The sequence below is a fragment of the Oreochromis aureus genome, linkage group 7 (assembly GCF_013358895.1).
Source record: "Oreochromis aureus strain Israel breed Guangdong linkage group 7, ZZ_aureus, whole genome shotgun sequence".
NCBI lineage: Eukaryota > Metazoa > Chordata > Actinopteri > Cichliformes > Cichlidae > Oreochromis > Oreochromis aureus.
The window spans coordinates 56,949,336-56,970,262 of record NC_052948.1 but is presented as its reverse complement, the minus strand read 5'-3'; the positions used below and the strand labels follow the sequence as shown (position 1 = coordinate 56,970,262).

The following is a 20,927-nucleotide window of genomic DNA, read 5'->3' as shown; positions in this document are numbered from 1 at the left end:
AAAGACCTAGATTTTTAAGTGTTACGATCGTCTGTCTGTCTTCCATTGTTATTTGCCCCTTTCTCACCATTTTTGTAGCAACACACTACTTTCTGCAGTACAAGACTCTTCAACTGATGCTCACGAGGGCACGGTACCACAGTGTGTTCCAAAACTGCTTTTATGCAGACAGACGGGGTTGTAAGTAATCCAGAAAAGTTGGAACACCTGTAGAAATTAGTAGCACCAGCTTTGAAGGCTTGATCAACCTCCATTGCTGCAGAACAGCTTTAAATTGTTAACGCATTCCGTGTTCCCTGAAACAGGCCTTTTTGTATAATTCCGAAAACTCTTGACCGGTACTGCTGTCTTTGTTGATTTTTTGGATGTCTATATATAATCTGTGCTCTCTTTGTAATGTTAAACAGACAGCTTTCCTGAAAATAGCACGAAAAAAAATGAGTCAGCATGAAAACCAACATGCCGTCACTCAGCCTTTAAAACAGCCATTTACTTTGGCAACATGCTGTATTTCAGTTACAGAATTAACTGATGCAGCACCATGAATGGCCTCAGTGTTCCCACTGGAAAAACATTTTCATGTAAGCAGGACCCCTCCCTCTGCAAACATTTACACATTACAGCATTACCCAAGAACTACAGCTCTGCAAATACCCATCCTAGCAAATAAAGGACAGACATGAACTTTGATGATTGATGATTTTTCTTTTCCGCTGCAACTACAGTGGAATTGCTCATCATTGCTATGATGTATTTGTGATAGTTCAGTTATGGTTGTGTAAATTGAAAGAGGCTGAGTCATGGTTTATATATTGTTTTATTATCCCTTTGTCTGCAAGTCCCTAAGATTTTTTTCTATGCTGTGGTTCCCGAAGAACAACATCAGAAAGACAATAGAATACAAAATAAAGACTTTTAAATGAATAGTTGAAATGGTGGAAAACATAGATATTTACTTTCTTGTGATATGACAAAAGTGATACCACTGTCATATCTGTACAGTAGATACAAAGTGGTAGATAAGCAGGAGACACGTGGCTTCATTTAGCATAAAAGAAAGGCTAGTAAAGAGACGTGAAAACATTTGCTGAAATGTGATATTCCTGACAACTACTTGAACTTTAGCTACACACAGAATGTAGACTAGCAACTGGTAGAAACAGGTAATCTGGTTAGGAAAAATGTAACATACTAAGTAAGGCAAGTAACAAATGTAAACAGGTAGCTGAGCTGCACTAAACTTAAAACACTGGACAACTAATTAGCGAAATATCCCCACAATTTTCTTCATTTAACGAGTAGCAGGTTGAGACAACTTGACTGTAGGAAATATGAATGATGTAACATCAATTGTAAAATTGCTTTCATTCCGCACTGATGCACTGAAGAACTGCCTTGCATATCTTATTATATATCTTATATATAAGTTTCATTCTAGTTATTTTACAGGATTTTCCGGGTGTTTTTCTATGCTAGCTAATGAGCTTGTGGTTGTCTTAAATTTAAACACTGGTGTGAGCTTGGTGTCAACATGTAGCTCAGAATCTTACCAATTAACACATAATACTGTTTACTTTCAAGAAATGTCTTGATTTTATAGCACATTATGAGATCTAGCAATTACACAGCTGTGTCTTACCATACCAGTTTGCACTTTCACAAATGTCAAACTATTCATTTAATTAACTGTAATTTTTGCAATAATTCTAATCAATACACTAATACAAAAGAAGTAAATTAAATAAAACAGATCTTTAGTAAGTGTTTACTTCACAGCTGTTATAGCATTTTATCTTCCACATCATCAGTGTGTGATCATTACAGGAAGCTATTTTCATCCAGCAGTTCAGTGATGATAAGTATAGCAAAACTCTGATTGTGCAGTGACTTGAGTAGCCAAGTATAGCCAACTCTGCACCATTCCAATTACATTACCTAAACTCCAGTCTTTTCCATCTTGGGCTGTGTACAGTGAGTTTACACATTACATTTACTGTTATACCCTTAAATGGAAGAAACCTTTAGAGGCTCCTGCAGGAAGAACTGGTATTTGAATGTATTGTATTTCTGTCTCATTGGTTGGCTGCATGCCTGCTGCCTGCCTGCAGAGGCAGGTTGGCTGCTTCATGGCTGTGCCTTGCAGAGCTTAGATAGCAATAAAGGAGCCAGGTCAGGACCTTAGACTTCATCTCTATATACTTTACTGTGTAAGTCAGCCACAGAGTGTTATCTCTGTTAACCTCAGCACCATATTCTTTTACCTGGTATCCATTAGTAAGTTTTCTGAATATTCTGCTCTAGCATTAGTCCCAATTTATTCAAAAAAAAGTTACATATTATTTTTAGTCACAATTTAACAATTTAACAATCAACAAACACTAAGTATTTTTTCAATTTCCTTTGGAAACTTTTAAAACCCATTTAGCAAGTCTTTTTTTTTCCGCAAAAAAGCATCAATACTACATGACTTGTTAAAGAGAGGGTAGATTTTTGGGTCCACAAAGTTTGGAAATCTTGTTTAGGCTAAAATGATAATCCACAGTGTGAGTAGTAGTCATTGGCCGTGTGTGTCTGTTAGCATACTAACTGTCACTATTTTGCTTTTTTCTTTGCATTTGACACAAAGAATTTTGCAATTTCAGTGGTACAAACAACTAAATCTTTGCTTTTGTGACATGACTAATATTTATTTCTTTGTATTTTTTTGCTTTTTTTTTTTGACTAAAATAGATCAAACATAACCCTGAGCATAACCTGGATTTAAATCTAAATTTTCCAATGCTCGCTACAATTCTAGTTTACAGCAGCCTAGCACCATCATAGGAGAGGAATGCAGTAGAAAAATTTGATTTAAAGGTCAAGCAACACTGTATGCAGAAAGCAGATTTTTATGATATCACAAACACATGCTGAAGGTCAAACCCACAACTGAATAACAGGTAATAGATTTTTTTGATTGTCCTCTCAGGTTGCACTGGGATTGCTGAGCTAATGACCAAGATGAGTCACAAGCAGGACAAAGCCTGGCTCTGGTAATAAGCTAGAAGAATCTATGGCATTTGTATCAAAAATAGCAGTCTATAAGGCGCTAAATAGATAGCAAGAGTAGCAATGCTCTAAGAGCGATTTTGCTGTTGAAGTCAAGTCATGCTCTAAAGAACAAAACATACTCTAGCACTGCAAAGTATTTTTTTATGCCAGGCATTCTGTATTGCTGCAAAGAGCAAACTGCTGTTGTCTTCTCTCCTCTACGCATCATATTCGATAAATTCAGTGCAAAATCATTTTTTGTGGTGTTTTCTTCCACCGTTATTGTATGTTTCATGTAAACCCAATAGACTTGGATAGTTTGACCAGAAAGATAAAAATTATATTCTAAATATTTCTACAGTATATCAAAAAATAGTCATTAACAGAAATACATTTCTAGATTATCACATTCTACATACTTAGAAAACATAAACAATGCTAACAGTTAAATGATTTCTTTTTCATTTTGGTGATGAGACAAATGTTTGGTTCATCACGTTTGTATTAAAAAAATAAAACACTGGGTGGTAGGATGATTTACAAAGTACCTGTCTCAGCACCTTGTTGACATTGAACAGCAGAGATTGGATTAGTTACGCTTCAGACTTTCAGACTTTGACGAGCCTAGTCCATTTGTAAATGACAGTATGTCTGTAGCCGTAGGTTATCTAATCCCCACAACAACGTGCCCACCCCTCTGAAGGGCATTGATTAAATAATATAAACCTTAAATATGCATAAACTATCCCTTGTAGAATATAAGGTCCCAGTTTACAAAGCACAACATGAATCGGTCTGGATAAAACATCTTAAAGTTTCCATTAAAAAAAAGAAAATCACAGTTTGAATGTGCTTTTTTCTCTGTTTTTTTCCCTCAATTATTATGTTCATTAATGTATGTGTTGATGCATGCTAGTGTATGTAATGGATGTGTGTTGTGGCTCAGTTGTGGCCCTTGAAACAATACACTCCATACAGCTTATGCTTCTTGTCAGGGAAGCCACTGAACCTAACAGCAGCTTCGGTGGGACTGCAGCGCCGGCGGGGGTGAGAGATGGGGTAACGGACACTGCCATCTTCCAACCAGCCTGCATCACAGCGGTCATAGCCCAGCAGCTTCCAGGCAGCATACATCTGGCCAACCTTGGCAATTTGAGCACCATCTTTTTGGCATGCCCTGACTGCCTCATCATAGGTCAGCTTAAAGGGTTGGATCAGGTAGTAGAAACGACCTGAGGTGACAAGAAAACAGAAGGATGAACATAATGGGTTAGAACATACAGAAGAAAATATATCAATGTATCAAATTCCTGCAACCTAACCAGAGTGACATGATCCTGTCACCACATCAAGACAGGATATACGTGCTAAACAAACAAATTTATTATACCACTAGGGCTGTGCGATATGATGAAATATTTCAGATGACGAAGTTAAAACATCCATCATTTCATATTATACGCCATCGTTTGTTTTGTGGTGTTGCAAAATACACTCTTTACGGCAATATTTTTTCATCGTTTGAATGGTCACCATGTGCGTGCAGGCACAGAGAATACCAGCATGGAGAGTGAAGATGAAACAGAAGGACCTCTGTAGCATGGACATGGTTTGGTTATGAAAACTCTGACACAGACCAGAAAACTGTACTATGCAAATTATGGCACAAACCAGTCCCCACCACAGACTCAAACATGACAAACCTCTTTAACCACCTATGCAAGAATCACGTGAAAGAGTATGGAGAAAGTTTACAGATGAGAAGCAAAAAAGAGCCATAAAGTGCTCAAAATAAACCTTAGACCAGGGGTCCCCAATCCCAGTCTGCGAGGGCCGGTGTCCTGCAGGGTTTAGATCTCACCCTGGGTCAACACACGTGAATCAAATGATTAGTTCATTACCAGGCCTCTGGAGAACTTCAAGACATGTTGAGGAGGTAATTTAGCCATTTAAATCAGCTGTGATGGATCAAGGACACATCTAAAACCTGCAGGGACACCGGCCCTTGTGGACTGGGATTGGGGACTCCTGCCTTAGACTCAAACGTTAGAACAGGCTTTTCCACACATGTAATAAATAGAAAGTAAATGGCCACCGTTACAACAATCTAAAGATATTTAGTTTCATGCATCGGTCAAAACACTCGATTACACAACGCCCAGCTGAAAACACTTCACACAAGTCGAGTTGCCCGAGATTCACAGAATTTACCGAAAATGTGATGTCTTACATCGGGATATGAGATTTTGGTCATATCGCACAGCCTTATTTACCACCTGTCATAAAAATAACTAATATTTTAGAAATCTGTTGAGACCATGTGTAACATTCAAACATTCAAGAATATAATAAAATACCTGTAATTTGTCATTTTCATCAAAAAATAATGACACGATTTATTATCTTTTTCAGCTTTTTTGTAAAACTGTACATTAAAAGAATTACAATTTTTGTATTTTATGATTAAAAATATCATCATAAAGAGCTTGCACATATTGGTGGAAGCATAAAAAACTATTTTGATAATTACCAGTACTCAGTACGCAGCCATGACATAAAACTTACACTGAGTGGTGGTCTAAAAAATCTGATACCGCATCCTAACCCCACGAGGTCTAAGTTACCCTCTGTTCCACACTATTCAGTATTGTGCCCTGGGACCCCAGAACAAAGAGGGAGGAGTCCAGTGGTCGAAACCATGGTCTTTCTCCTGAGCCACATCTATTCCAGGTGCTGCTAGTAAGAAGTAAGATGCAAGCATCCCAGTTGGAGCTCACATGGCTCTTCATAATAACTCATATTAAAGCTGGATTGAATAGTGTGTAAAAAAACAAAACAAAACAAAACAAAAACATTTTTAATAAATAGGAGGTCACTAGCTACATTTTAAAGACCTGTTAATATCAAGTGTTAATTAACTTCTTTAGTCTAACCTGCTATCCACCAGGGCACTAGGATCCCATTTAGGGTTAGGGCTGGATTTTGTTTTAGCCAAATAAAAAAGAAGCAGACTGTCAGAAATTCTCACATGTTGGCATTATAGTCTATCTATCTATCTATCTATCTATCTATCTATCTATCTATCTATCTATCTATCTATCTATCTATCTATCTATCTATATATATATATATATATATATATATATATATATATATATATATATTTATATAAATTTTGGGTGGCCAAACAGGTAAAAATGTCATACCAAGGGTAGACTTCAATCAACTCATAACCCAATAACCATAGAGAGGGTTACAAACCAGAGCATGTTGCCCACAGTATTGCAGATGTGTTTGTTGCCAATACCTACAAAAACACAGTTTTAGTACTGTTCCTCACCTTTGTAGTGGGAGGTAAAGCAGAAAACATCGTAGTGGTTCTTGTCCTTGTCTCTCAACCCATAGTTCCGAATGCCTGGCACTGTGTTCTTGCCACCACAGGGTTCTCTGGGGGTGTTGATGGGATACTGGACTGTGCCATCAGACAGCCAGCCAGCATTGCACCAGTCCATCCCTCCCCGCCATGCGTCATACAGCTGGTCAAAAGATGCCACGATGGCATCCTGATCGTGGCACGCACGCTCTGCATCGTAGAAATTAAGGTTGTAGCGTCCCAAGCGGGGGTAGTATGGGAAGACAACACCTACACAGACAAGGTGAAAACAGAAAGTGAGGGCAGAGAAGGAGATGCAATATATTTTGAACATGTCAATATAACTAAAATAACAAGAAAACACACACACAAAACAAAGCAAAGGCATCAAAGTTGTCATGAATATCTCAATTTATACGCTTGAAAAGGGGTAGAAAAAGTTTACACTTATTTGTTCCTTCCCCCTTGTTTCAAATTCCAAAATTTGCTAAAAAAGGATATATAAAAATGAGACAAGGATTCAATAGAACACAATGATACAGCTTTATTTGGAACAAGTTCTGAATGTTGTGGGGCAAAGTTTCCTGCTTTATACATTATTTGTGCAATTCTCAGGTCAACCAAGTCTTTAAATTTAAGAATATTTAATTTAATAAAAAGTGGATTTGATGGTTCTTTTTTGCAGAATATATATTGGATGGGTGAACAGAACAGAACAGAAGTATAATGGAACAATACAAAGTATATAATGATATTTGATTTAGAAGATCCTTAACTTCATAGAGATGACCTGTAGCCAGGATAAACTGGATGTGTTTGTTCAGCTGTGTGTGTGTTTGACTGCTTCCAGCATTTTTGGCTTCAGGCAGTAATGCCTGGTGTTGCTGGCTATTCTCAAACATAATGAAGCTGCTCGAACAATGATATACACTATGCTTACAAAACACATTTGCAGCTGACATTACCCCCCTTTTTTCCCCATATTCAAATTCTACTCCATTGTAATTATTTTTTTAAGTAGTCCCAAATATTATACCTTCAAGGTCCAGCGACACCACTGCTGTTCCATCTTCCAGCCCGTCAATTACTTCACATTTGTACCTCCCGTAATCCTCCAAAGTGATTTCTGTAATGACTAGAGAAGCATCCATGGCCGAAGAACCTTGTAGGTGGACACGTCCATGGAATCTGCCATAACTCCTTTTGTGATAATCCATGGCAACAAACACATCCACCTAGAGCATGATGAAAAATGTTCATGTTATACTTTTCCACTGCTTTCAGTTTTTGGAATTTCTTAAGAATAGTTCTGCACATTTTGAACAGAATAAACAAGAAATTCAATTCAATTTTATTTATACAGCGCCAAATCACAACAACAGTCGCCTAAATGCAATTTATATTGTAAGGTAGACCCTACAATAATACAACAGAGAAAACCCCAACGAGCCCCTATGAGAAAGTGATTTGATGACAGTGGGAGGGAAGATGTCTTAGCAAGTGATGAATAATAAGATAATAAGGCCACCATTAGACATGTGTAACAAAACTAGTTTATAATGCTGCTACATAAATTATATATTGATACTTTGGAATGCTCCACACGATGAAAATACTAATGACAGATCATTTCAAATAAATGATAACCTCTTTTAGATAGTCTGAGGTCAGCTTGGTCCATTTGATCCGCATCTTACGGTTTAGTGCCAGTGATTGGTCCCTTAGAATCGTGCATGGTAAAGTAGCATTTCCCCCTCGCCTCGACACCACTTTGGTTTTTTCTGCTACCACTGACAGTTGGGGGCCATTTTCTGAAAAACAGCAACAAAACCTTACCTGAGACATTGACTGGAGATCCACATTTAATATATACATAGGATAAACCTAAGACAGTGATGCGATCAGTTGTGCAATGAGGAGAATAAGAATTGATGAGGCAGGAAAGGGATGATTCAGGGACACCTGATCCAAACTGGGAGCTCATTCCACAGAAGAAGGAGCTGAAAGCTGAAGGCTCCGCCTCCCAGTCTACTCTTAAATATCCTAGGAACCACAAGTAAGCCTGAAGTCTGAGAGCAAAGTGCTTTAATGGGAAAGTATGATACCAAAACGTTTTTAAGAAATTAATGCAGACTGATTATTAGCGACTTTATATGTGAGGAGATGGATTCTAAATTTGATTCCATATTTATCAAGGAGCCACTGAAGAGAAGCTAATAGACAGACAAAGTATTTTAGAAGTATGATTTTCTTTATAGTCCCAACCAGAACTCCTGACGACTGTTTTGGATCAGCTGACAAGATGTTTCTAGTTTTAGGAATTCTGCAGGAGAAAGAAGGCAGATCTGGTTATATCTGTGGGGTATGAACCCTCTAAAATGTTTGTCGTCCAGTTTTAAAGAGTGAGATTCTATTACATTTTAGTCTCTAACTGAGATCAGACCATAACAAACGTGCATATGAGAATGCTGCAGCTCTACAGCTGAATATCCAAGCGTGCTAGGCTTAACTGAAAACTTTGAGGTTCTGGCATTCTGCTATCTTCTCTATGTATGGTCACTTTAGACTAGAAAAACAAAAATAAATAAATGTATAAACAAACAAAAACAAGAAAAAACCCCCAAATGAAGCAAAAATGTAAAAAAATGCTAGTCCAGTTAAACTGTTTCTTTTTTTTAACTTTATCTTTACCATCAAGACGAAACTGCTCCAAAGTCTCAAGCCAAGCAGCAAAGAATATTTGTGCCATAGATCCAAACAGTGCCAAAAACTAATTGCTGTTGACACAGTGGCTCCAGTCACCTTTTATTTCTCGCTGGTGTGCTCAGCTGCTGCTAAACGGCTTTAAACTTTACTTTAAACAATAACTAATAGAGATTAATTTATCATGTTTTATTTTTCTAAAAATATTACATGTTAGCTAGTGATATTGAAAAAAAAGGAAATTGGAAGTCATGCTGGTAAAGATTTAAATCATCGTTCTCACTGAATCACGCAGCCTAAATGAAAAGGGCTTTGGTTTTGTTCGTATCTCACAAACAAGGAAAACCAAACAACAGATAAATAAATACATTTCCAAAGTGACTTGCATAACAAAATAGCTGTTTTGGGTTGTTTTTTTTTTACTATGTAAAAACTTGAGATATACAAAGTTTTCATTTGCTGATAAAAGCCAAACGAGATAGCTCTGTCTAAGTTAGTCAAAACTCCCTACATAGCAGTCTTATCACTGAGAACATGCTGATAAACTGAGGGAAGAAAGGACACTGCAGAGTGAGTGTTGTAAACGAAACACAGAAACAGACAATGGAATGACATTGCCACTCTCACAAAGAAACACAAGTGAACATGTACTCACCTGTGACATAAATGGTTCTCGAATGCTCCAGGCCAGGGTACAGAGCATCTAAGTCATTTTCTGCTACATTCAGTGATATCAAAGCCCAGATCAGCACAGGAATCATCTTCACTCACCAGCTAGGTTCTGACCACTGCAGAGACACACAGACAGAGGGTGGGGTTATGCTACAGTGAGGATGCTAAGGAAAGTTTCCATCTATAAGCTATACAGAAAGCCCATTTATAAGCTTCTTCTGTATGCAACTGTATGACCCTGTGTTGTTATCTGCAGTGCTCTTTCTCCCCCGAGAGCTCCGTAATTACAGTTGGTTAACAGGACGCCTGCCTGCTGGGTACTGAGCACATCTAAAGATAAACACACACATCTCAAAATCCCATTTCTAAGTTGTTGAACGCAGTTAAACATACAGTCAGACTCAGCACATTAAAAAAAAGCTTCTCAATGCACAAACCAGACATCCCTACAAGCTACAGCCCACAGAAGACGTTCGCACAAATACACATTCTGTGTAAGCCATATAGTACATACTGTGCAGGAAGTATTCTGTCATTCAGCACTGTGAGAAAGCAGCATGTCCTGATGACAGCCCACACTTTCAGAAGGAGACTGCCACCGTGCAGCGTCACCCCTGCACCTCAAGCTTCATTCACACTCACACACTGGCGTAGCTGTAGTTGCATCCTTGTGAGGACACCAGCTGACACAACAGAAATTCTAGATTTAACAGCTAACTAGCCCCTTGAGGTTCCCCACATTTTGTTCATTGCTGTCAATTTGCCTTAAAAAATGTCCTCACTATTTCAAGTGGCATTACATGTAAATATACATGTAATATATATATATATATATACATATATAAATCCTTAAATATATATATGTACATATATTCTCACACCAGAGAAACAGTAACTAACACCAACTTGCTGTGGTTTAATTAAAAAATAAAAAAATAACACATACACACACACATATATACATACATATATATATGTGTGTGTGTGTGTGTAGATAAATAGATATTTATTGGTGGTTTCTGTGGTATTTGTTTAGGTGGTGATGGGTGAAAAATTATTGTTGTACTCTTATATATCTTATACAAAATATAACAGAAGAAAAAACCCAACAATTTCATTTTAATACTGGCAGGACAGGTTTTGTATAATCTGTAAAACATATTTCACAGCTTGTGTGGCAATATATGTGCTGGAGGATGGTTAGGAGTGCTGGCCGACTTTGCCAGGTGGAGTTCCTGAAGTCAGCAGAAAAACTGCAGCGTATACACACACACACACACACACACACACACACACACACACACACACACACACACACACACACACACACACACACACACACTTACTTTATACCCCTCCCAGCTTGAAAATAGTCATTATGGGCGGAACAACTGGGGAGGGTGCAATGATAAGGAAGTGAAGTATGTTGGGAAAGATGCATGTTGTTTAAAAAAAGGTAAAAATGCTTGAGTCAGAATGTGCACTGCAAGACACCAGAAAAGCAGGTGATGTATGAAATGATAACAGAGAAGCCGACAGAGAGAGACTAAGTCTGGGAGATACAGCGAAAAAAAAAAAAAAGCTAAAGCAGGGAGGGAGGGAGGTGAGAGAAGCTGAGGGGACTGCAGCAGCAAAAATGATGCAGTTTGAAGTTTCACTGGCACCATTAGTAGTATCCATGTAGGTGATGAGCTTCAGCACCTCATCATCCACACCTGTCATGTGCTGACTTTATTTGAACAAAATGTTAACATTATTAAATAAATATAAAAGTTAATAAGAAGTGTTTTTTCCATGAAGAGTGGAAGTTTAGATCAGTTTGATAACATTTGCATTTATAGTACACCTCGTACGAAGAACCATTTCTTTTACCTACATAGATACTTACCAACTTATAAGTCCATTGAGTTTTTCTTTTTACTTATCCATTTAGTTCATGTATTTCAGTTGTGTAATCCTAGACATGTTACAGCAAGGGAATGTTTTTAATGCCTCTACATTGAACTGCAGTTATGACTGTGATGTTTTATCAAATTCTTGATGCCTGATTTACATTCACTTTTAAGACCTTGTAAGAGAAAGTCTTATTTAAGTTTCCCATGATGTTTCAACTCTTATTCAAGAGGCTTCTTCGGTTCTAAACCCAAAAGGTGGAGTGTGCCAGGTATTTAAATCCTAGTGGGTGCTGTCCCCTTTGGAGATTAAACCATTACTGATCATGTGCGTAATCATATGAGCCGAGGTGTGAAATTGCCATCACTGGGGGTTGAGGATGAAGCCACTGTAAGACTTTGCCTCACCCTATCATGCGACCTATTGAGGTCATCAGATGCAAGTTGTGAGTGGGGGTTTAGATGCCTGGTAAGGGATTTCGAGACTAAATTGTAGGTGTCGTAATTCACCAAAACATGGTCATTCACATGGCCTTTTTTACTCCTCTTTCAAACCATCTGTCTTCTCTGTCCAAAATGTGAACATTGGGATCCTCGAGTGACCTTTGACTCTGCATTTAATTATAAGTTATAATTAATCTCTGGCTATCTTCTGCAAGATCTTTTTGATCTCTTTCTCCCCTCACCCCAACCAGTTGCTCAGATGGCCGCCCCTCCCCAAGCCTGGCTCTGCTTTGGTTTCTTCCTATTAAAAGGCAGTAGTTTTTCCTTCCCAGTATCACCAAAATAATGCTCATGGGGGGGTCATATGATCATTGGGGTGTTCCGTTTTCTTTGTGTTATTGTAGTTTGTACCTTACACTATAAAACATCTTTAATCAACTGCTATTTAAATAAAATTGAACTGAAGAGGCATGTTTGTGTCTGTAGAAACCCTCACTGTATTTAAAATATCTCTTGATGAGGCATCGGTGTAATCATGTGCAAATCCGATTTGGGGTAAAGTTGGTTCTGCTTTGGAAGGAGCTGTCTTGCTGTAGTCATTTCTGACAGCCTCCTCCTACAAGGCACAGCATCCCCTGGGTAAAGGTAGTGGTATGTAGGGCTCCACGCTCAGCTGCATGAAGGGTAAACACAAAACCTATTTGTACTCAAAGAGCATGATAGTTATGATCTATCTATCTATCTATCTATCTATCTATCTATCTATCTATACCTAAATAGAGATATGTATATATGTATATGGAGAGAAAGAAAACCATTAATGGTCACAACTTATTTAGAATCACTATTTAAACTGATGCTTGTCTTTGGACTGTTGGGGGAAGCCAGAGAACCCACCCAGAGTTGCTGGACAACCCCCAGCTAGTTCATTTAAAGTCAGGACCTTCTTGCTGTGAGGCAACAGTGCTAAACAATGAACCACAGCTGAAATTGGAAAAGATTAATTCTTTTGAGACCTTATCAAAAATGTGTGTTTTGCCACAGAAGGATAGCACCAAGACAGAAAGGGAAGCTTTACGTAATAGTAGTGTATATAAGATACATATAAGATAATTGACTAATATGCTAAATTGTCTTTTGGGCATGCTGGCACGGGGGTCACAGCAGTCATAGTTTGGAATCTCTTGAACCTTTAGTGTTCCATGACTAACATGGGACCAGAGCACTGATGTGATTTACAAACATAGCTGTTTGAACATGTGTTTCTTGGTAACATCATTCTCATGAAACTGGGAGTTTTCCAGTTGAATCTCCAACTTTAAGAGCAATTCCAGGCTACTTTTTCAAACAGACTAGATTATGAGCTGTGAGTCGAATCAAATGCAGCATTCACCTTGTTTAATTAGTCTCTAATCAACCGCCACTGGAACACTGTGGCACTACTTTAAGTGGCCCATGAACTCATTAAACCTTCAACATTTCTAACAAACTGCTGTGGCAGTGGAAGTGGATGTGGGTTGGAGACGGGCATCCTAGTCAGATGCCCGAACCACCTCAAATTGCTCCTTTTAATGTGGAGGAGTAGCAGTTCTACTCTGAGCCCCTCATGAACGACTGAACTTCTCGCCCTTTCTCTGAAGGCCAACCACGCTTCAGAGAAATCTAATTTCTGCTGCTTGTACCCATAATCTTATTCTTTCGATCACTACCCAGAGCTTATGACCATAGGTAAGGGTAGGGACATCTTTGCTTTTGCACTCAGCTTTCTCTTCACCACGACAGATTTGTACAGCGTCTGCACGACTGCAGGAGCAGCCCCAATCCATCTGTCAATCTCTCGATCCTCTATCCAATCACTAATGAACAAGACCCTGAGATACCTAAACTCCTCCACTTGGGGCAGCAACACATCCCTGACCCAGAGTGGGCACTGCACCTTTTTCCCACTGAGGACCAGGGCCACAGATCTGTGGGTGCTGATTCTCATTCCCCCCGCTTCACACTAAGCTGTGAGCTACTCCAGTGCAAGCTATAGACCACCTCCTGATGGCTAACTAAGCCCAATAGGACGGACTCCTGTCACAAAAAGCACCAATCACCTTGCAGTAAAACTGCAGTAAAGAAAAGATGCCACAGATGTTCAAAAGCAGCCACAAAGCATTAAAATAAATGCAGTTTAGAATACATCTAGGTCATGGGCTTGTGAATTAATGTGCTGGGTTGATTTTGCCGCCTTACAATTTGTGTGGATTGAAAACAGGCCCCCACCCCTAACAGCTGCACCCACATTATTCTTAAATCTTATCTAGAAGTTGCTTAGCTCACTTTTCCATTTCAAAGCAACAACAGGAAATTTTACTGAGAGTGTTTTATATAAGGTTTTAAAAGCTGTGGGGTTACTTTTTTATTAAGCTGAGAAGCAGCAGCATGCACAAAAAGCATCGGGATACGAAAGCTAGGCTAACAAGAGCTAGCTAGCAAGTTCATGAACCTGGTGCTAAAATCCAAGAAAGCACAACATAAAAGTAAACCACTTACTCACCAAATCAGTGTACCACACATAAGAATCACAGTGGTGCCAACAATAACCACTTAAGCGGAAGCATTCTCCAGCTGCACGCTGGTTTGCTCAACATATTCTAGAAAGACCCGTGCTGGCTACAATATTCTCATCAGGTTGAAAAGAAGAGTAAACATCCTTTAAACTTCTTAAATGTCTTCTTTGCACACAGCATTACTACATGTGATGCAGTTTTATCTTATGTATTCAGAACTGTTTTTAAAAAAAAAAAATTAATATCCAGATACTCTGTTTTTTGAAACTTAATGTTCTTTCCAAATTCCAGGTTTGGAAATGTTATTTACATTTATGACTAAGCCACAAAACAGAGTAACTTGTACCTCAAAACCTTAAAAGAGAGACCTGATGAGCCACTTAGAGAGAAAAGAAAAGTCTGTGTTATTTTCTTTTTTATTTGTAAGACATCATTTGCTCAGTTATGGGTTATCTCATTTAAGGTACACATTTGTGAGTTATAACAGGGAGCCAAGCATCTCTGGACTGTTGCCTTCTTTTTAAACAAAAGCACCAAAACCTCAGGACAATGATACATGTAAGGGAATGCATGGGTAATGACATTAACGAGACAATGAGATGTGAAGACCACCACAAAGAGACAAAACAATCATTTATGTCATTGTAAAATGACACTACTTGTTCTTGTAAGAAGTGCATATGTGTTAATGAGATTTGGAATGTTTCATTGAACACTCAACCGTATAACTAGAAAATAGTTCACAGGTTAATGCAGACTTCTCTCCATCTTCTTCCACTTATACAATTCAGGGTCACAAGGAGTTTAGAGGCTATCACAGAACAAGATCACTAATTTGTCTTAGGGCTAACACATACAGACAAACAACTATCACCAACGCATGTTTATGGACTGTGGGGGGAAGCCAGGGAGTACATACAGAGAAGAACATGCAAAGACCACACAGAAAGGCTGGATATCAGCCCAGGACCTTCTTGCTGTGAGGCAACAGCAACCACACCACCACACTTCCCCAGTGTAAGCTTACAAATAAAATAACCATTATGAATTAAAGAGGTGGAGGTTTGTTCTGCTTGAAAGGACCTCTCATTTCTGACTGAGTGAGAAGATGATGTAAGAGCTCCTGAGACTTTGTAGCCTGAGCGATAAACACAATACTTTCATTACATACAAGTTGTTAACCTAGCTTATGCTGAAAACCAGTACAAAGGAGATGCTTTCCTCCATGTGTTTATAGACCACTCTGCATTTAATTGTTAATCATTTTAAACTGTAACTCTTTTCCACAGCGTGTCTTTTATCCTGTCTTCCTCCTCTCACTCCAAACTGGTTGTGAACAAGAAAAAAAGAAAGAAACCAGCAAGGGAGCACATACTTTTCACAGCACTGTACATGTCCTTCTGAGCTGTAGAGCATTCAGTTTTAGTCACTATCTTAACCAGCTACAGAGCAAGCTACAGCTAAAAAAAGACAAAAATCCAGTGATAAAAGCAGCTTCTTTATCTCCCAACTTGTAAAAGAGTCTGGGGGAAACTGGTTTCAGACAGGTATCAAATTTGTAGGTTGAATGTGAATTCTATAAATGAGATTGCATTCAACAAACGTGACAATGCAACAGGCCAGATCAGGCTGTTGTGGTTGGGTGAATAACTTCATTGTATAGATAGTGACAGACTACTTTAATGTGCTGCTATCTCTGCTGCAAGCCTGCAAATGTTCAGAGCTTTGGACAACATTTAAGATTACCTGGCTTACACTGATACTTCTGGCGAACAGAGAGGCATTCAGTCTCTGCAGCACCAGTGCGGAGGTTTAAATGCTAAACATATTTCTTTCTCTTATGAAGGAGGCCAAAAAGGTCACATTAAAACTCTGGCACAGAAAAAAAATAAAACATGTAAAGATTACATAGGAGAATCATTCTTAAAATAAACTGAATGGAAAATACTTATGCATTTCCTTTCCTCATGTAGTCTTTCCACAGGGAAATGATGCAGAAAACCTTCTATATTCAGCATCTCTAAAGTGGAGTAGGAACACCCTGCTGGAGAACGTTTTTAAAAGCTGTGAGGCAACCTGGTTTGGAAAAGCAAACCCTGCCAAGCATACAGACATTAGCAGTCACTAGAATCTACTATGTGTTTGCATGTGGGTGGGGTGCAATTTGATGGGTGTGGTATTTACTGTATATGTAGCCTTAGGTATTCACAAATAGTCTGTCTCCTTATTGCACAGCTGATATATTTTCCTCCTATGGTTGACGTGGTGAGTTCAAACTAGTCTACTGAATTCTTTATTATACATCACCAGCACACCACGTCATACCTGCCACAAAGAGCCCTCAGTACAGAGCACAAGATTTTCCTTTTAATGTTCCATATAAATATTACGAGAAAACAGTAATACTGTTGGTGACACTGATTCTACTGCAGGAACGAGAATAGCTAGAAATGTATGATCCTACAATCCTCTCCATCTCTGTTTTTGTTTCTGCTTTTGTTTTCTGTGTAAAATCAAGCTTTGGTTAGGGTTAGATACACTCCTCATAAGCATCAAAATGGGTACAGGGTCTCTCGCTGCTAGCCAAACACAGGAGGCACTACCAGAGCTAAAAGTAACTAAGTGTTCAAGTGCTTTTCTTAATCCTTGCCTTGTTAACTGTCCATCCATTCTATTCCACTTATTCAATTCCGGGTCACGGGGTTGCTCTCTGATGTGTTCAGTAAGGTGTGAATTTTAGATAGAAAGCACTTAGACTTAGAAAAAAAAGTGCTTTCGTTAAGGGTAAATAAGGCAAGTAGAAAATTACTATATAAGAACCAGTCCATTGGAATGACTGGCCACATTTTCTCCTTAAATTGCTGGCTGTCCAAAAAAAATGATGTGGGCTTTATAGATAATTGGGAAACTTTCTGGTGGAAACCTGGTCTTGTTAGAAGAGGCAGCATCCATCCCACTTTGGATGGAGCAGCTCTCATTTCTAGAAACCTTGCCAAATTCATTAACCCCCCCAAAACGTGATTATCCAGAGTAGGGACCAGGAAGCAGAATTGCAGTCTTACAAGCCTCTCTGCAGCTTCTTTCCTCCTGTTATCCCCCCAAACCCGATCCCCTTAGAGACTGTGTCAGCTTCCAAACAGACAAAAAACAAACTAAAAACCAGCAGAAAATAGCTTCAATATGAGAAAAAGTTACCAAGAAAGATATTTCACAAATGGTCTTGTAGTGAGAAAAATCTCGACCTTGTCATTTCATCCATCCACTCAACACCACAATAGACTCACCTAAAGCATTTAAGTGAGAGCACGGTTAAATAATAAATAAGGTGAGGTAATGTTACTGAAGAGAGAAAAAGTTCAGAAAATTTGGCTCATGTGTCTTGCTTGATATTTGCTATATAAAGGTGAATACACATAAATAGACACACACAAGATATATTGATGCAGATTTTTCCCTTTCAAGCTAGCAGCCAGTAGATGCCGCTGTTTCCTGCTCACTACTAATTCATATAAAATGTGTGTGTGTGTGTGTGTGTGTGTGTGTGTGTGTGTGTGTGTGTGTGTGTGTGTGTGTAAAGAATAACACCCCCTTTTTGATTAAGGGTTGACATGGTCCACTGCAGGCCCCAGTCTGAATGTATGTTTGTGTGTGTGTGTGTGTGTGTGTGTGTGTGTGTGTGTGTGTGTGTGTGTGTGTGTGTGTGTGTGTGCTCTGGATGGGTGCAGGGGCAATGGGTGGGGGTCCGGGTGGAGCCGCAGAGTCTAAGCCAGCAAACAGAGAGGGGTTGTTGAACTGAGAGCTGCTCACAGTCCTGATGTTTTCAGCTCTAAATCACTTGGCCTGTTGCTGCACAACATGGTCGACCACAACTATTCTCAGAAGTCTCACAAATATGATCAGCTGCACGATTCCATGATGAGGAGATGAATGAAGATGGGGAAAGAAAACAAAACCTTGGTTTATAGCGCAATGGAGTTTATAGAAGCAATTTCAGCATTCCACTTGCAATAGTCCAATAAGTCAATCAGTGAAAACTGTCAATATCAGCTATTCTTAAAAAATAAATTAATCCTTGTTATGAAAGAAACTGCTCTTTGCTCTTAGCAGGTTGCAGCAGTGGGACATTCTTCTTTATTCTCAGATATTCACTTCACTTCTGTGGCTTGGTTAGAAGTTCCTCCAGAACATTTTGCTTAATGTTTCCACGGCAGGGCCCCTGAACAATCAAGCAACCTGACTTTTGAATACAGATTTCCAATTCCCTGTTTGCAGTGGATAACAAAACCTGTATGTACATCAGTTATTGTAATATGTCTTGGTTTGCTCACCCTACAAGAAAAACTACCTGACTGCCTTTACAGATATTAGAAAAAAATTCAGGTTGTATTACTTTGCTTCAGAAAACAGTAGACTTATCAATGATAAGTTGATAAGTATCACTGAGCTGCAAGCCCCTCAACAGATGTTCCTGAACTGTGAGAAAATACTACCCCCAAGCAGGAGCATTTTGTGGGTAAAATCTCCTGAAACCTAAGCGAGACCCTGCCTCTTCTTCACTTCATCAATAGGTTACACTGTCTAGCTTGCATATTGAAAACTCAGCTAAAGCTCAAGTACCTTTAAACCTATGCCTAAATACAGCACTCAGTGAAGGGTGTTTGGAGTCCACTGCAGTGGAAATCCATAAAAGCCTAGCTCCACAAGGAGACAAACATTTCAGTTACCTTTTACAAACTCCCCCAAAATGTTCCAGACCTGTACACAGGACACAACCTCAGGCAAGTATTTATGTTGAGGAGGAAAAACAAGCAGGACGTTTTTAAAGGGAAAAGTAAATAGTTTTTGATCTGTGCCAGTTAGAATGCTTTTTGTTTTTTTACATTTTAATATTTGTTATAAGATAGTAGAGTCGATGATGATAATAATAATAATAACAATAATAACAATAACAATAAGAAGAAGAAGTATGAACTATATACTTTTAGCACCTTTCTAAACCAGATTTACAAGGTGCTTAGTGAACGAACGTTCGTTTCTGCTGTTAAAAGGACAGGTCGGTTTTCTTTTATGAAAACAGATATATGGCAAAAAAAACAAAAAACAAAAACAAAAATAGTGTTACTGTTTATTCCTATTAGGTTTGTGATATGCACTTTAATGTCTTCATTACTGTTACACGTCTTTCCTTTTCCCTAAAACACCTTGAGATTATTACAAGGTGTTATATTTATTATTCCAATAAACATCGCATTAAGTCTCATATTCTTTGTAATGCGTCAAAGTGAGAAGAGTTTCACAAGACTTATTTTGTAAAGACAAAAAGAAATTAAAAAAGCCCCAGCTCTTTACCTCGCCCTGTGCGCTGTTTGGAAGCCTCAGCCTTGCGGCAGCCAAGAAGGTGATTGAAAGCGTAAACCGTTTACGCACCAAGTTAAGAGCAGCAGGGGCTGCGGGTGTTGCCGGTTTCTCTATCTACTCCAATAACAGGTTCCACTATCAGCACTAATAGCAGTGCTGCAGCGCGGTCTTCCAGCTTACACGCACATGGGTAAGAACAGTCCGACTTGCGAGCAGCACTGCGCGCATGCAGGTGAAGTGCGCGAAGTGCAAATCCACACTGTGAAGTGGATGTTTAGTCTTTTTGGACAACTATTTCCAAATGCCTCACACCCATTTCAGGAAAAGTGTCAAACAAAGGAGGTACCCGGCCCTGTTGCTCAATCTGTGCTTACAGACTAGATTTGCACAAGCCCATCACCCCGCCTTCTCATTGCCTCTCAGCGCCTCTCAGCTTTAATCACACGTCGTGTTTAAAGTTAGTACACATTCAAACGTGCTTTTGTCAGCAGTAGTGATGTACTGTTTATGTGTCCTTCTCTTTTTACCTGAAGAGAAACAAAAAATCAGACATGAAATCACAAACATGCTCATGAAAAGAATAACGTGTCTGGTGAGAGAGACAGTAAGATGTAGTTCAGTATTTGAGTTCCACCATGATGAGCTCTTTTCACTGGTTATGACAGAACAAATCGGCAAAGTATTATAAACTGAGCCTTGACAGGGTCACCAGCAAACTACTTTATTGATATTTGGCATGCAGAATGGAGCTACAGCCACCCCATAGTTTAGTTCAGGTTTGTAACTAGCATAGTTTCAGAAAGTAGGAAATGGGAGCTGCATTTTGGCCAGCAATGTTAATTCAGTTCAGTTTTATTTATACAGCATCAAATCACAACAACAATCGACTCAGGTTGCTTT

At 38.9% G+C, this 20,927-nt stretch overlaps 1 protein-coding gene across 3 annotated transcripts; it reads right to left on the bottom strand.

Annotated features, from left to right (window-relative positions):
* Positions 1 to 798: 798 nt before the first annotated feature.
* Positions 799 to 20,370, bottom strand: hapln1b (hyaluronan and proteoglycan link protein 1b). Of its 3 annotated transcripts, none has more exons than XM_031751317.2 (6): positions 20,019 to 20,370; positions 9,762 to 9,894; positions 8,051 to 8,214; positions 7,440 to 7,638; positions 6,371 to 6,673; positions 799 to 4,262 (listed from the first exon to the last, which is right to left on the bottom strand). In XM_031751317.2, exons 2-6 carry the CDS (start codon positions 9,865 to 9,867, stop codon positions 3,973 to 3,975), a joined length of 1,062 nt encoding a protein of 353 aa, XP_031607177.1. In that variant the 5' UTR covers positions 9,868 to 9,894; positions 20,019 to 20,370; the 3' UTR covers positions 799 to 3,972. The 3 variants fall into 3 exon arrangements, with proteins under 3 accessions (XP_031607177.1, XP_039470071.1, XP_039470070.1); XM_039614137.1 differs by lacking the exon at positions 20,019 to 20,370 and adding an exon at positions 14,657 to 14,771; XM_039614136.1 differs by lacking the exon at positions 20,019 to 20,370 and adding an exon at positions 10,293 to 10,428.
* Between the last annotated feature and the right edge of the window lie 557 nt (positions 20,371 to 20,927).